Here is a 16,787-nt window from a genome sequence, read left to right as displayed (position 1 = left end):
TGGCACTCAGCAGCTCTCTAGCTGGACACTGTTACAAGGGGAAGTGGCAATGGGAGCTTAATTTTCACTGTAAGAGTCTGTCAGGGTTGGGCTTAATAAAGAGGTTTACTGAACCTGGTAGAAGCTGCTGGAAGGGTTTTGTTGGCTTTGGTAGTAGAAGTAATGCAGCTAGACTAAGCTGCCTTGATCTCTGTATGCTGTGATACTGTACCCCCAGACATGCAGGCTGAAGGAGCCACTTGCCTTCCTCTGCACTCCTTACCGGTCTGGAGATGGTGACTGTTAGAAACCTGTTCCTTTGCAGGAAAATCCAAAGAGTAAGGGAAAGAAAATAGGGAAACAAAATAATTCTGGATGGAGGTCCAGTAGAGATTTCAGGCCTCTTGAAACCTAGACCAAATCTGCCACTCTGTATCTGCAAATACAGTGATGGTCTTGGAACTTTGACTTTTCCTGTGGACAGTGTCCCTTAGCTGTGTGCTACCCTGCGATGACTAGTTGGAGAGTAGACATAAAAGACTCAGTGCTTGTTCATGCCTCCCATTTTCAGAGCCTGCTGTCTCCAGTAGCCTTTGGTTTTGGTTGCGAGTACTTTGCGCTGTTTGAGGAGCAGGGAGTTGGTGTTCAGTGGGACAACTTCTTTGAGAGCCCATTGGAAGAAGATGGCTTTAGCATCACCACATCAGCTGTCATGATGCTGTTTGATACCTTCCTGTATGGAGTCATGACCTGGTACATTGAATCTGTCTTCCCAGGTGAGGTCTACTTTCGAGAGATGATCATGTCTTACAGCTTTTAAATAAATCTTTTTGCCCTTTTCACTTGCTAAGGTGCAAATTTTGCCCATTTGTAAGCAGAGCTGTATAAAGGTCATGGAGCATCAGAGCAAGGTTGTTGCTTGCTGCTAGCAGTGAGTGTTGCCCAGCACAGAAGCATGACCCCATTGTGGCTATGGCTGATCTAACCCCAGAAGCTTTGCTGTACTTCACTTGTTCTCTCCTCTGAAATTCTCAGACTGTGCTGCAAAAGGAGGAGTTAAGAGCATCAGTACCACATGTGCTACTTAGCACCTTTCAGCATAGGGTTTTTAACCCTGAAGTGAAGTTAGATGTCTCTTACCCAGAGTCTGTCAGCATCCTCATATAAAAAGATTTCTTCTTAGTCCTGCCTCATCTGGAAGTTTACTGAGGGTGGAGTGCTTTCTCCTTATCAGGAAAGATAATGAAAGTAAAGGGACAGATGAACTCAGGCTCACATAATGCTTTCTTTTTAGGCCAGTATGGGATTCCCAGACCCTGGTACTTTCCTTTCACAAAGTCCTATTGGTTTGGGGAGGAATCACAGGACAGGCAGCACCCCCATCCTGACCAGAAGGGGTCTTCAGAAGGTAAGTGCTGGACACAGAGCCTTTCCAACGTAAAGTGTTAAGGTCTGCCTTTTTCTAAAATGAGAGTCTAAGGATAGCAAGAGCAGTTCTGGCATGGATAGGTGAAATTGGTCATCCTTTTGTTGTCAGTTTAGGTATGCTTATCAGGTGGGTGCATCCAGATAATCCCAAGGTACTTTGCCCACCTTAGTGAAGCTGAGTACTCCAGGCTCATGGAATTGAGAAGTCCTTGTATTTTTGCTGACCTTGATAACACGGGAGATCTCCAGCTCTCAGATTAGCCCAGGAGAGAGAAAACAGCTGAATGATAACTTCTGTGGAGTTTCCTGTCCCTGGGGAAGAAAATGTGGTCAGTTCTTTATATAGCTTATTTATTCACAGGCTTGAGGGAAAGTGATGCCTATTTAAACTCCCATGCAATTTCTGTTAAAACCTATCATATCTCTCTATTTTGTTGTGTTTTCTTCCAGTCTGCAAGGAGGAAGAGCCACTGCATCTGAGTCTTGGTGTTTCCATCCAGAACTTGGTCAAGGTTTACCGTGATGGCAAGAAAGTTGCTGTAGATGGTCTTACTCTTAACTTCTATGAAGGACAAATCACCTCTTTTCTGGGACATAATGGAGCAGGGAAAACCACTACTATGTAAGAACAAAATAATGATTTAAGACAGTACTGTGACTGAATACTGCAACTCCCTATCCATGTAGTTAAGGTACTCACAGAACTGCAGTGTGCAAGCTGGTGCAGACTAGAGCACCTCTGCTGATCTAGTCTAGTTATGCTGCTGCCTTACAGATACAGGGGACTAGAACCACAGGGGGTTCATATTGAGGCTGGGTCAAATTAATCTGTAGGCGGTGTTTTGTAGTAATGCCATTTGTGATTCTGACTTGCCAATGAAAGAAAGCAAGTTCGTACTGAAAGAACAAGAAGCTTTTAGAGGAAAAAAATATTTTTTTTCTAGCAGCCATGTGGGTGTTCTTTGATCACCACTGGAGCTGATTTGTGCTTTGATTTATTTAAAATCCATTAGTGAGATGTTTTTTGTGCTACTTTCTTGATACAGGATTTCCCCAGGGCTTCCACCTACTCTTAATTCATCCATCCACTGTTTCCTAGTGGTAGAGCCTACTGATTTTTCTTTCAGGTCCATTTTGACTGGCTTGTTCCCCCCAACTTCGGGTACAGCCTTCATCCTGGGCAAAGATATCCGCTCTGAGCTTAGCACCATCAGACAGAACCTGGGTGTATGTCCACAACACAATGTGCTGTTTGACTTGTGAGTATCATCTGGAGACACAGGACTGGTGCTATCCAACAGACATTTGGGTTCTCTAGGATACAGCAGTGGGCTTTCAGCTTTGACAGTCCTTTTGTTGTGTGTGCCTGGTGTGAGACAGTGGGGTGGTGTGAGATCAGTCCAGGAACATTCTGTTTGTTAGCACATTCCTAAGTGCCTTGGAATGATCAGCAAGAGCTTGTACTTTCATCTTTCGTGTCTGTTAATAATCTACTCTGCTCAGGCCAAGTGTTTCCTTGGTGCCTGGTGATTTGGGTTGTTTGTGGTACTGTCAAGCACCCTTAAAAAAGGATTATTTACATGGGTGCTGAATAGTCACACCCTGAAGTCAGGCCCAAGCTGAGTGCATGCAGTCTGTGGCTCCTTCATGAAACCTCAGCCTTAAAAGATGTTTTTTCTGAGCAAACAGAAATGCCTGCAGTAATGCTAATAAAAGGGATACATCCCAGCATGGTGCTTTCAACTGTGCCCTGAGGCTGCATTTGTTCCTTAGGCTGACTGTGGAGGAGCACATCTGGTTCTATGCTCGGCTCAAAGGGCTGCCGGAAAAGAAGGTGAAAGAGGAGATGGAGCAGATGGCAACAGATGTTGGTTTGCCTCACAAACTGAAAGCTAGGACAAGCAGGCTCTCTGGTAGGTTCAGATCTTTTACGTTTCTCAGCCTCAGAAACACTCCATTAGCTCTTGCACGGGCTGTGTTATGGACCTTGATGGGATCCTGCAATTAAATGTAGGCTACTGTGAAATTAAGCATTTAAGGAAATCAGTTATTTATTAAGTATCTTAGTAAACATCACAATCTTGCAAGTCTCAAGCTATCTAATGGCCATAACAAGTTACTTTTTCTGCGTATTTTGTATTTGTTTCCATCATGACAGAGTTCAGAGGCATTTGTTCTGTGTTGTCCAAAGCTTACTGTTATATTTAGGGCTTATGAGTTTAGGGGAGAATGGCTTGGACCATAGTCTCCAAGTCTCTTGCTGTTTGTGAACCATACATGCATTCCTTATGCTGACTTCTGCCCCTTCAGCTGGTGACCTGGAGTGTCCTTCTTTGTTCAGAGGGGCAGAATTCCTGTATCAGTCTGTACCAGATACTAGAGGGACCAAGATGCCTTTGTCTTACTCAAGTATCAGTACAGACTGCACATTTGACTTTGGGGAGGGAGAGCAGATGACCATGGTTGACTTTAGTATTGAGGAATGCAATGTAATTTCTTGCTTTTGCCTCTGGAACACTTCCATGGAAGGGGAGTCTCATGGGGACTTATTTCTGCAGCTCAGGCTCTGGAGACCTGTGTTCCAGATCCTCAGATATGCTTAGGCCTCCCAGCTGGTCATTTGCTACCCCTGGTGCTGAGACAGTATAATTCACTTAAGGAAGGGCATGCAAGGTGTGGTTCCCTACTGTAGGAGGAGAGTTAGGCTCCACTGAGGAAAGACTATCCAGATGAATTATCCACTGCCTGGAAAGTGATGGGACCCTGAAGGCTTGAAACAGCAGCAGTACTTGTTCTCCTTGGTCTGTTTTCTTTCAGAGAGCTTGTTATCCACCATGATGTGAATATTGCTATTCCACTCATCTCTGCATCAGCTGAACACCTCTTTCTTCTTGTGCCTGACAGGTGGCATGCAGAGGAAGCTCTCTGTTGCTTTAGCATTCGTTGGTGGCTCCAAAGTTGTCATTCTGGATGAGCCTACAGCTGGGGTGGATCCTTATTCTCGCAGAGGAATATGGGAACTGCTTCTCAAGTATCGGCAAGGTATGTCATCTTTTTCTCTACTCTTAATAAATGGATTGTGGAAGGCAAAGAAAATCAATCTGATTCATGACTGTTGTCAAAATAGCAATGAGTCTTTGCGAATGTGTTGTTGCCTGCACCAAGGAATGAACAAAGACAATTCAGGACAAGGATGCTCAGATCTCTCGTTTGTATTCCTTTCTCCTCCTATTCATGTCAGAATTCGTGAACAAACTTTTTACTGGATTGTGAGGGAGGGTAGGTGAAGTCGGAAATCACCCTTGGCATTCAGCAGTGTCCTGTTCTGCTCCATGCAACCAGCCTTGAAGACATTAAATTAAACCTACCTTTGCTGACCACAAGAGCCAGCAGACAGTGGGGAGAGTAAACCCCATGACAGCAGTTGTGAATCTTCTCCATACCCCTAGTCTTGTTCAAAGGAGCCAAACTTGTGGCACCAACCTGGTGGCAAGATGCAGGTGATTGTGGCTCTGGTGTGGCAGCACAGGTTTGATTTTGACTTAGCAGTTGTGTCTTCCTTGCTGTCTTCCAGGTCGCACTATCATTCTCTCCACGCACCACATGGATGAGGCAGACATTCTGGGGGACCGGATTGCCATCATTTCTCATGGCAAGCTCTGCTGTGTTGGTTCTTCTCTCTTCCTGAAGAACCAGCTGGGAACAGGCTATTATTTGACCCTGGTCAAAAAGGATGTGGATTCCTCTCTGAGCTCCTGCCGAAACAGCAGCAGCACAGTTTCGTATCTGAAAAAGGTACAGCTGGCCTTTTCTGCTCATGTTCATTCTTTCTTCATGGAATCTTAGACTTTTTGGAAGCAGCAGCTAAGATTTTCCATGGTAGAATGTCTCAAAGGAAAATCCCTTGTTCTTTGAAAGAAGTGTTACCTGTTGCATGGGTACTGATCATATCTAGTTAAACTTTTGCGGGCAACATACATCTGCATTGTAGTTTCTGTTAGTGCCAATGGTCCCAAGCTGATCAGAGAGATACAGAATAGGTGAAGTACACTGTTTAACACTCACTTCTATACCTGTGATCTCTTACTTCTGTTTTAGCCCTTTGCAGTGCTGTGTCACTATCTGCAGCATTTGGTTGGTCTTACTTAGAGTGCAGCATCTGTGGGCCCCGTTTTGAATAAACAGCAGGAAATAATGTTTGTCCTCTCTTTTGCGATCAGGATGACAGTGTCTCCCAGAGCAGCTCTGATGCTGGCCTTGGCAGTGACCATGAAAGTGACACATTGACAATAGGTGAGGCTTGGAAAATAATTTAAGATTGCATCCCAGTTGACATTGCTCTGTAACTCGCCTTGAACAGCTGCCTTAACCTTGTTGCTCCTGTGTAGCTACAGTCTTGGGACAATTATTAAATTCACAGTGGTGGTATTTTAAATATTGGAATGCTTTTCTTGAGTGAGCCATTTTGAATTCAAGTTGTCCTGAGAGTTAATAAGCAAATATTATGTAGTTGCTTGGCCTATTAGCAATAATAATGTTGGTGAGCTGTACATCAATGATTTGTTTGCAGGTCTTCCTGTAGCATGTACAAGCTCTCCCAAGTTGTGCACATAAAACGTATAGCCAGGCTTTGGTCCAGGCTTTTATCCAGGCTTGTGTTACATTAAAAGGAAATGAGACTTCCATGAAAATGAGCTTCTTTCCAAAGATGTCTTATTTGTCCTCCTTTTCTTCTGGCAGGATCTTTAAGGCTGTGCTCTTTTTTCCACATAATGAATGGTAACCAGAACAGAACTGTCTTTACATCTGTTTTTTCTAGATGTCTCTGCAATTTCAAATCTCATTACGAAACATGTTCCTGAGGCAAGACTGGTAGAGGACATAGGCCATGAATTAACCTATGTCTTGCCATACAAAGCTGCTAAAGAGGGAGCTTTTGTGGAGCTGTTCCATGAAATTGATGACCGTCTTTCTGATCTTGGCATTTCCAGCTATGGCATCTCTGAAACTACTCTGGAAGAGGTTAGTGATCTGCTGATTCTTGTTTGTCCTATACTAGGCAAAATTAATCATGGCAGAATTAAGAATGAGATGAAGCCTTATTGCTTCCTATAAAAATTGACAGAACAGGCAGCTTTGCGTTCCTCTCTAAAATAGATTGTCTTCTGCCCTGTGTGTGCGCTCATAGAAGTGTGCATTAAAAAGTGAAATGTGGTACAGCTAAGCATGGACAGCTCCTGTGTACTCATCTGCACTTCACTGAGATATCATGTAGGTTGGTCCCTGATTTGGCTTCTAATGTCTGAGTTATTTTTGGGGGTGCTTTGTATTGCATTTAGCTCAAAACATATATTTCAGTACTGGATACATACATTATGTAAACATTTTAGACATATGCCCTTGTCAGGGATTTTTTTTTAGGGTTTCAGGTTTGTTCCATGTGACTGTGTTCCAGCTACCAATTTTCTTTTTAATCACGGAAGTATAATGCACATTATCTCTGTGGAATATTTATTTGTTTATTTTTGAAGAATTATAAGGGAAACAGTGTTGTTGTCACTTATTAAGGTTGCCCTCTAGCCCACAGCTGTGAAGACCTTGGTTGTTATCTGCAATTGGAAAATTAGTTTTTTCTGGTGTAGGAGAGTTCATGGGTCAAGCTCCATGAAGGTGCCTATTCAAGCAAGAGTGAGATCCAGTTAAACATGGAGAAATATGAGATTCATTGAGTTCAGTTACTAGGTCTATTTCTGAGACACAAGAAAGAGCTCATGTTTGAGATGGCCTGAGAACCGATATTGGAAAGGAGGAACATGTGGTAGTAGTCTGGCTCCCAGAAGAAGCCACAAAGCCTGTATCTCCATCATGCAAAGGATAAACTCAGTATCCTCAGTTCTCTTGTTGCATCTGCATCAGTCTCACATGGCATCTCCTGAAGCAGTACCCAAAATATCTCTTCTCTTGTGATTTTCACTGTCACTTATCATTCCTTTTCAGATCTTCCTGAAAGTGGCTGATGATAGTGGTGTGGATGCAGAAACCTCAGGTGGGTATAGTTGTCCCCTGCAGAAGTGACAGTGCCAAGGTGTGACAGGCCCTGATTGAGACTGAACTTGAAGCTCTTCTGTCCTAGTATTTCTAATGACATGTAATATCTGGGTTTAGTGCATTTAATACATGCTTTTATATGCTGTAAAGGTCAATTGATTCAGTTGGTAGCATGTTTATTTTGTTCTAGTGAAGAGTTTCTAGTGTTTGAATATATTGCAAATTACTTGACTGACATTGTTGTCTGTTCTGAAGAACTCCTGACACATCAGACCACAATAGGGTCCAAATTGAGAGCAGATCACTGCACTGAGTGCTCATAACAGCAAATTGCACTTTTAGTCACATGACTAAAGAGTCGTATGACTCTTATGTAGCAATTGAGAGTTTTCTTAAAATGAGAGCAGCCTGCTGTTCACTTGGAAAAAAAAAAAGGTGTCAAGTGCACTAGAAGAAGTTTGTGGGACATCACACAAGGTATGATACATAAAGCATGACCCATTTCAGATTGACAGTCCTGGTTTTGCTTCTACCTGCACTGAAGTCACTCCAGATCAGCTCTTCAGTTTGCAAGTGGAAGACATGTAAAATGAAAATTATATTGCTTTGATTTTTTTCTGGGGCTAGCTGGAGATTAAGTGAAGCAGTTCAGCTAACCATAACTGCATTATTTTCAGATGGTACATTGCCAGCCAGAAGGAACAGACGTGTATTTGGAGACAGACAGAGCTGCCTTCGTCCATTTACAGAAGATGATGCATTTGATCCTAACGACTCAGACATAGATCCAGGTATTGCTAGAGTACAAGCTTGTTTTCTTCCTGTGGATGCTGTTTCATATTATAAGTACTGCAGATCTGAAGGCTGAGACTGCTGAAGGAGTGGTGATGTATTTGCCTTTAGGAATAGGGGACAGTGCAGTGTGCATAGCCTGTTCAATCCTCCCATTCAAAGCTAGAGATAAGGGAGAAAATACATATATGTAAATTTCTGTTGTTACTGCTCCTGACTATGAGTTTTTTTTTGGTGAGTAAGAGTCGTTACTCCAGCCATCACCTTATGCCTTCAGCACAGAGAGAGTCTCTGAACTTTTGAATGAGGTTAATTTCTTCTTGCTAGCAGAATCCAGAGAGACAGACCTTCTCAGTGGCATGGATGGGAAAGGCTCCTACCAGATGAAGGGCTGGAAGCTCACCCAGCAGCAGTTCATGGCTCTGTTGTGGAAGAGGATGCTCATTGCCAAGAGAAGCCGGAAGGGCTTTTTTGCCCAGGTGAGAACCTCTAACATGAGCAGAGTCCTTCAGCAGGGACAGCTCTGGACTGTGTATTGTAGTCTGAGGTGGGTTAAAAACCTCATGGCAATGCAGATAACAAAAATTAGCCTTCACTACATATGTGGGCAGAAGGAGTGAGAAGTGTGCAAATGAAAGGAGTTGCATGATAAACTATACTGTAGTTACAATATTGTTGCACAGCAGAATGTGATTTTGCCCTTGAGAACAGCATTTGCAAGCTAAATCCTCTGCATCTGAGGTGAATTCCCTGATTGAATGCCAAGATAGATGTTGTATTGGTGTCTAACACTGCTTTGGTGTAAGCAGCAAAGGTATTTCTAGGAAACTTTGAAAAAGGTTTGATCCAATGATTCATATGTTACTCCTGAGGCCTCTGGAAACATTTGCTTAAAAAAAGGACTTGTTTTTTCCTTGTAATTTCAGATTGTGCTGCCAGCTGTCTTTGTGTGTATTGCTCTCATGTTCAGCCTGATCGTTCCTCCTTTTGGGAAGTATCCCAGCCTGGAATTACAACCTTGGATGTATGATGAGCAGTACACTTTCATTAGGTATGTTTTGTTAGGCCTATAAATTATCTTCTTGCAAACTTGAGGTACTGAGTTCCCTAACAGATTGTTTTGGGTTTTGTGCTTATCTCAGAAGCATATTTTAAAAGAGTGTCATGAAACTTTCTTCTTTGACCTTTAAATTCCAGCTTTGAGTACAGACAAGGCCATATCCCATTTTGAATGGCACTATGACTTTCCTAACACTGTGTACAAAGACTTGGAATGTGTGTGTGCTCTTAGGCCAGGCATTCTTCAAGCGCAAATCCCCACCCACATCCTTTCACTGTGCTCTTGGCCCTGCTCTGTTGCTTCTTTTGCTGTGTGCTTGTTACCACACTCACTTGATTGTTTTTCTGCTGTTCCCATAGCAACGATGCTCCAGAAGATGCAGGCACTCACAAGCTTTTGGACTCCCTTCTTGATAAGCCGGGGTTTGGGACACGCTGTATGCAAGGACATTCCATCCCGTAAGTAGAATTCTGGTCTGGGAACAGGAAGCACATCCCTGGTAGCTCTAGCTGACTTTAGGAAATTACAGTAGTGCATGGCCAGAGCACGGTTTAAGCCAGAAGAGTTGTAATTATATTCAGTTTTTCTGCTCAGAACCTTTTTAATAGCTGTTAACCCTCAGTCTGGTGAGGAAGTGAGGTTTGAGTGCAAGTCCTTGCTGAGAGAGGTGGAAAGGAGAGAGCAAATGACTCAGATTACTGTTCGGTGCTGAACATGGTAAAGGACCTATTTATGTAACTATTTATGTTGTTGACTGGAGTTATTGCCACTCCATAATCCTTTGTTTCCAGCTGCATTAGAAACCTGAGTTAGCACCCCACAAACATAGAAGGAGTGGAGAGCCAGACAGCGTTTGTATTGTTTCCTAGCTCTGCCACCTGATTTGGTGCATGGCCTTGGGCAAGTCACTGAAGATCTAATCTGTGAATGTAGAAGAGGTTTACATGCTGAGAGTCTGAGATGCTGTGTCCAGAAGACCTGCAGCGCATGTTCACAGGATGATGGGGAGGGAGGCAAGGTGTCTGATATGCTGACCAGTGGTAGAAAGCAAGCTGCATCCTTCATAACAGGCATGAAAGCCATGCTATTCCACCAATAGGCCATGGGGAAAAAGCTGCCCACTGCTGCCTTGGGGAAGAGCAGTGTTTTGGTGCCCCAAAGGCAGAAATATCCAAGGAGTCACCCAAGAAGATTGTCTGCTGTGATCTTAAAATCAAGCAAGATATCTCAAGTTGGAAGAGACCCATAAGAATCACTGAGCCCAACTATCTGTTCCTTGGAGGACTGCTTCGAACTAAACCGTGTGACTAAGAGCATTCTCCAGATGCTGCCTGAACTCTGGACAGCATTCCTGCTGAGACTGACTGAAACAAAGCATTCCATTATAAAGCGAAGAGGGGAGTCTGGCACTACTCAGTGTTGGCCAGCCTCAGTTTCTTTGGCAATGGGATCGGTTAAAAGCTGCAGAGTCTGATCTGTTGCTCTGAGCCGTTTGTCTCACTGAGGTCAAGCTCCTTTGAGAAACACACTGCCTCTTCTGGGGACTGTGGAGTTTGATCTTTAAATGCCTTGTAAGCAAAGGCCATCTTATTTGTCTTTTAATTGCTTTTTTTCTTGCCTCCTTTCAAACACAGAGATACTCCTTGCACTGTGGGGCAGAAGGAATGGACCACTGCTTCAGTTCCAGAGTCAGTCCTGGACATCTTCCTGAAAGGCAACTGGAGCATGGAGAATCCTTCCCCATCTTGTGAATGTAGCAGTGAGAAGATCAAGAAGATGCTGCCTGTGTGCCCCCCTGGTGCAGGTGGCCTACCACCCCCACAGGTAAGAGGGAGCTCAGTAATACTGCAGTGAGGAATGCTCATGAGAAGCAGCATGGCTAGGTGTGATTCTTGCATGCAGTGTTACACAAGATGTTTCACTCAGCACCTGTGTTTTCTGATGAGCATTTATCTGTGTTTTCACTGGTGACACCAGCGTGAGCAAGACACGGCTGACATCCTCCAGAATCTGACAGGCCGCAATATATCAGACTACCTTGTGAAGACCTATGCCCAGATCATTGGGAAAAGGTGGGTGTTGAACACTCCCCCTTCCCTCCCTGACAGACACTGCTTGCTCTGTGGGTGATGCACAGACCAGGCAAATAAGCAGCCCAAACTATTCAGTAGTGAGCCGTATCCACTCAGATTCTCAGATAGCCCTGATTCCCAGTTCAAAGTGATGTTTCTGCTTGGTCAGTGATTCTGTTTGCTGACTCTCATGGGCAGATTATGGGGGAAGCCTAGAGATTACACTGAAGATGAATGGTGGGAGCTATATCAGATGTGAGAGACTATTGCACTTTTTTCCCTGGTCATATGCCTGCAGCTTTGTGAGGTCTGTCTCTCCTGTGGTTCAATGTGTTATATATCAACTCTTTTTTTCTCTCTGCAGCTTAAAGAATAAAATCTGGGTGAACGAGTTCAGGTGAGTTACTGCCTTTTCTTTAGCTTGTATGTGTCCACTAAACCTTTAGCATAGTATTTAGCAGGAGACATCCACCCTGCTTTGCAGTTTATATTATAGGACTCTTAACTGCCAGATGTTGGAGGAAGATGTTTAAGGATAAACTGGACAACCCCAGAGCACTGGACAGCATGTCTGCCTTATGCAGAGAGCAGTCTTGAAAAGATTTGCATGACCAGTGTGCTGGTACTCTATTCTGGGAAGTGCTGTTTTTCCAAGCAAGAGCAGCAGGGAGATGTCCTGCTTTGCCTGCATCAGAGAACAGCTGCCTTTATTAAATGGACAGCATGCTGAACAATCATGATATGAGTATTTAACCCCAGAAACAAAGAGTAGAAGACATCATGGCTAAGCAGCCATGTAGGAGAATAAGTCATCCCTTCATGTAAGAGTGGAGACACTAGCCTTGGGTGTACTGCAGGAAGAGAAGACACATGGAGAGGGATGAGGAGTGACATTTTCTGGAGGTCAGTGAACAGTCACATCTTAGCCTCACTTTCTATCTGAACTTTCAGGTATGGTGGCTTTTCCTTGGGAGCCAGCAGTTCCCTTGTGCTTCCCCCAAGCCATGAAGTCACTGATGCCATTAAACAGGTTAAGAAAATTTTGGAGCTGGCACAGGTGAGCAGTTGTTCCCCATAAGCCCAGTATGCATGAACATTGAGTCTTGCTACCTGGAACATGACTTGGAAGCCATAAAATAGAGAGCATGTGTATGTTAGCTGTGCCCACTGACTCTCCCAGCTACCTCTGAGCTGGGATCTCCCAGGCTGTTGTCTGGGGGTAGCAGAAGGCTGGATGACATGCTCAGCTAAAGCTTACCCAGCCCATGATGCCCATGTGGGTTCTGCTCAACACCAGCTGCAAGCCATTGGGGATTGCAGACATCTGGATGTTTTGTGGCAGGACAGGGTGGGCTGTCTTGGGGAATTAAGAAGTGTTTGCTGCCATCTTCAAAACCTCAGCTGAACCTTCCTGAGCAGTGTCTGACCTAGCTCAGAAGAGAATTTGGGTCACTGTTTTCCTCTGAGACTTCCAGCCTGTGGGCTGCAACGTCTCTGAAGGTTGCATGCAACTTTGGGTGATAGATTTTGCGGGGGGAAAAAAAACAAAACAGGAATAAGACTGACCCTTTTTACTGGTGAGACTATAGAAAGGAAAGGGTGAAGGGAGGCTGCAATTACTCAATCCTCCAACCACCTCCAGTTTGGGGGGTAGAGACTGTTGAATTGGAATAAAACTGTCAGAGCTGTGAAAAACATTGTGTGGTCTCTGCCAGACCCCAGGGCATGAATAAAGGTATTCTTAGAGGGGAATTAACTGTCTCTTTGCTGTTTGCAGGGGAGTTCTGGGGATCGATTTCTCAACAGTTTATCAAGTTTCATGAAAGGCCTGGATACAAAGAACAACGTGAAGGTAAATTAACCAATCTTCATTTCTGTGCCTGCTATTTGTAGCTCTGGTGACTTGGAGCCACATCAGTTTTTCATGGAAAACTGTGTAGACCATAATTCCTTGTATTTGCTAGTGGAGTAAATGTAGCTTGTAGTTCTATGTGGGCTTTCTCAAAATCCATTTTTCCTGTGGAATCTAGGCCTAAATGTCAAAAGGAGTTCAGTGCTGGATCAGTGATAGCTTCCAGCAGCCTCTTGTGCTTATTGATTAAACTGTGTTCTGCCCCTCAGCAAGCTAGCTGGAAGGATGTGTAAAGAAATACAGCCTTGACAGAGGAAGGGGTGTTCTGCAGGGCTTAGGAAGTTTTGGGTACCTGATGCACCTGTACCTTTCTGATACTGATGTGGTGTCTTGTAGGTGTGGTTTAACAACAAAGGCTGGCATGCCATTGCATCCTTCCTGAATGTGATCAACAATGCCATCCTTCGGGCCAACCTCCAGCAAGGTGAAAACCCCAGTGCTTATGGGATCACTGCCTTCAATCACCCACTCAATCTCACCAAGCAGCAGCTCTCTGAAGTAGCTCTGTAAGTTGTGACATGAATATGGATGGGTTTGGGCTCGTTGCTGATGACTGGGAACAGGCAACATGGGAGGTTTTGGACTCACTAGTGGACAGTCAGTGGCCTCTGCCATTTAGGCTCTTAATATGCAGGCCTTATTTTCTCTGGTCTGGGCAGGTGGCAACCTGTGCTGCTGAGAATTTGCTGTTGAACAGCACTGCTGTACAAACTTTCACTGTCTTTGAGTCCCTGGAAGCTGCAGTTTCTAAGAACCAGTCCTTTTCAGGGATCAGACCTTCTGCAACTCTAGGAAATTCCTCTCAGTTACCTTCAGAAAGGTGTTTCACCCTGAATATGTTCATTCTTTTGTCCACACCATTTGACTAGGGATGACTGATATGTTGTTTCGCTCACTGTCTCAAGCTGGGGAGCACACAGTAATGCTCAGAGTTAACTTCACTGAGGCATTGACTAGTACACTCCCACTATGATCAGAGTCAGGACTCACAATCTGTGAGTTCTTCAATCCATAAAACAGTGGCAGGTGATGGGCAGACACTTTAAAACATCACCAAAAATGACAAATCCCATCAACTCCAAGAAACTGATCGTGTGGGAAACAAGGTGATGGTGATGAGGAAAGCAGAAAGCAGTCTATTGTGCTGAAGCTATTCACCAGTCTGCAGGTTGTGATACAGGGCTTGAGGTGCCAACAGACTGTGTCTGTTCCCTTTGCTACATGGCTGGAGAAGAACTGTGCGGTTAACAGAGTCTTTGATGGTAATCCTTTACTCAGGATTCTAAGTAGAAGGACAGATTAACAACAGCAGCAGAAGAAATTGTTTCTGCCCTGCTCTGCATGAGCTACCTCATTTCATCTCAAAGGAGCCAGTACCAGCATACAAACAACTTGCTTTCTTTCTTTTTTTTCCCAGGATGACCACCTCTGTGGATGTCCTAGTGTCCATCTGTGTGATCTTTGCCATGTCCTTTGTTCCTGCCAGCTTTGTGGTTTTCCTTATTCAGGAACGTGTCAGCAAGGCTAAACACTTGCAGTTCATCAGTGGTGTGAAGCCTGTGATCTACTGGCTGGCCAATTTTGTGTGGGATATGGTAAGAACTTCAGCTGTGCTAATCTATACTCCATTCTGTTTTTCCAGAGTATCTTGAAGTTCACAGTGTAGTTTGGGCCAGTGGGCACCACATTATTTCAAAGAATAACAACTATGAATATGACTTTTGTGTTTACTCTCTTGGAGCAGTGGTTCATGTCAGTGGGTCAAGGAATATGACAGAGGATGGAAGGACAACCAAAAGCTCAATCATTAGCATTTATTATGTCACTCTAAAATACGTGCTCAAAAATGCTTGCTTGTGTAGCCCCATGTTCTGGTCTGTCCAAAGCAAGTCTTCTCAACCTGTGGTGTCTGAAACCTCTGAGAGTCTGACTACTTCTAGAGGCACCAAGAAATTTAAATTCAAGTGTGCTGTATTATGGTTCACACATACGACACTTTCAAGAGTCCCCATTGAAAACAGCTTTGGGAACACTGAAGAGGTTTGAAAATACTGGATTAGAGCAGAGAAACATCTTTTTTATGTCATCTAGAAAGAACACTAATGTCATGTTTTTCACATTCCAGTGCAACTACATTGTTCCAGCCACACTAGTTGTCATCATCTTCATCTGCTTCCAACAGAAGTCCTATGTATCTTCCTCCAACTTGCCTGTGCTGGCTCTCCTTCTGTTTCTCTATGGGTAAGGAATTTCTCATCAGAGGATCACTGGGAAGGCTTTTGGACTTGGAAAGTTCTTACCTGATGTTGCTGCCTTTTCTCTTGGCAGGTGGTCCATCACACCTCTCATGTACCCAGCCTCCTTTGTGTTCAAAATACCTAGCACAGCGTATGTTGTGCTGACCAGTGTGAATCTCTTCATTGGCATCAATGGGAGTGTGGCCACCTTTGTCCTGGAGCTTTTCACCAACAATGTATGTTTTTCCAGAGGCTCCTCACTGTCCTGTGCTGCTGCAATGTAGTTCCATGTTGGTTCCATGCTGCCTTTAGCAGCCAGATCTCCAGAAAATCGAGGCCCTGTACTCATTAGCTTCAGCACCAGTTTAAACATGGATTCTGGTGGAAATGGGTTAAAGCCCCCTTTAGAAAAGCTCACAGAGTAGTTAAGGTGGGGAAGGAGCTCCTGAGATTGTCTAGTCCACCTCAAAGCAGGATCAGCTACAGCAGTGCATTGGGTTTTTTGTAGTGGGGAGCCAAGGTCGAATTGCTACAAGCAGGTTGCTCAGGGCCATTTGACTTTAACATTCCAGGGTGAGACTCCACAGTCTCTCTGAACAACCTTTCCACTTTTCAGTCATTCTTAAGGTAAAAAAAAAAAAATAGAATTTTCTTATGTTCAAATGGAATTTCTTGTATGTTCTTAATGAAGGCACTTTCCATCTGTGAAGGCCATTTGATTAAACCCAACCATTTAGTTGCCCTGGGGAGCTTACACACTTCAGTTTTTCAGCACCAGATGCCTCCTGGGGGAGGTACAAGTTCCTCTCATGCTTGCAGACAACATGAGATGTCTTAGCAAGCACTGTTTGACCCACGGTGGTGTGAAGTGTTCCTTGTGGGAGGAGTCTCAGGAGACACCATGGGAGTTACTCAATGATTATACCTCTTCCTGTGGGCATAAGAACACAGTCCTTGATGATGGTTCCTTTTGTTACGAAACCTGTTCTAGTTCAGTAAAAATGAGTACATGCTCAGAGATGAGTCCCTAGCAGAACAGGAACTCAGGGTGCTATCAGTTCAATCCATGGACTAAGCCAGCTGGAAGACAACAAAGGAAAAGTGTCAGAGCTCCCAATAAGGGATAGGGAGGAACTCCCTACCAGCCACTGGCATAACCAGTCTGCGAATTCAACTTCCCTGTGTCCTCAGCCAGTAGTTTTTTGCATATCATTCTTTACAGACTCTGTCTTTTAGACTGTGAGTGTTTTATTGCACTT

At 44.1% G+C, this 16,787-nt stretch overlaps 1 protein-coding gene across 3 annotated transcripts in view; it reads left to right on the top strand.

Annotated features, from left to right (window-relative positions):
- Positions 1 to 16,787, top strand: part of ABCA1 (ATP binding cassette subfamily A member 1) — a 90,997-nt gene that overhangs the window by 65,875 nt on the left and 8,335 nt on the right. For 2 of the 3 annotated variants that reach the window (XM_056514650.1, XM_056514649.1), the window contains exons 17-39: positions 551 to 755; positions 1,274 to 1,387; positions 1,858 to 2,029; positions 2,535 to 2,666; positions 3,181 to 3,320; positions 4,312 to 4,449; positions 4,982 to 5,202; positions 5,628 to 5,700; positions 6,227 to 6,429; positions 7,405 to 7,453; positions 8,133 to 8,246; positions 8,575 to 8,726; positions 9,174 to 9,298; positions 9,667 to 9,765; positions 10,942 to 11,131; positions 11,285 to 11,379; positions 11,744 to 11,776; positions 12,331 to 12,436; positions 13,157 to 13,231; positions 13,628 to 13,797; positions 14,709 to 14,886; positions 15,417 to 15,532; positions 15,620 to 15,764. In XM_056514650.1, coding sequence (XP_056370625.1) covers positions 551 to 755; positions 1,274 to 1,387; positions 1,858 to 2,029; positions 2,535 to 2,666; positions 3,181 to 3,320; positions 4,312 to 4,449; positions 4,982 to 5,202; positions 5,628 to 5,700; positions 6,227 to 6,429; positions 7,405 to 7,453; positions 8,133 to 8,246; positions 8,575 to 8,726; positions 9,174 to 9,298; positions 9,667 to 9,765; positions 10,942 to 11,131; positions 11,285 to 11,379; positions 11,744 to 11,776; positions 12,331 to 12,436; positions 13,157 to 13,231; positions 13,628 to 13,797; positions 14,709 to 14,886; positions 15,417 to 15,532; positions 15,620 to 15,764 — 3,045 coding nt within the window. The remainder of the gene's footprint in view (positions 1 to 550; positions 756 to 1,273; positions 1,388 to 1,857; positions 2,030 to 2,534; positions 2,667 to 3,180; positions 3,321 to 4,311; positions 4,450 to 4,981; positions 5,203 to 5,627; positions 5,701 to 6,226; positions 6,430 to 7,404; positions 7,454 to 8,132; positions 8,247 to 8,574; positions 8,727 to 9,173; positions 9,299 to 9,666; positions 9,766 to 10,941; positions 11,132 to 11,284; positions 11,380 to 11,743; positions 11,777 to 12,330; positions 12,437 to 13,156; positions 13,232 to 13,627; positions 13,798 to 14,708; positions 14,887 to 15,416; positions 15,533 to 15,619; positions 15,765 to 16,787) is intronic. The other variant, XM_056514651.1, reaches the window with a different exon arrangement.

The sequence above is a fragment of the Oenanthe melanoleuca genome, chromosome Z, assembly GCF_029582105.1.
Source record: "Oenanthe melanoleuca isolate GR-GAL-2019-014 chromosome Z, OMel1.0, whole genome shotgun sequence".
NCBI lineage: Eukaryota > Metazoa > Chordata > Aves > Passeriformes > Muscicapidae > Oenanthe > Oenanthe melanoleuca.
The sequence above is the reverse complement of the archived record's forward strand: the minus strand, read 5'-3'. Positions and strand labels throughout refer to the sequence as shown.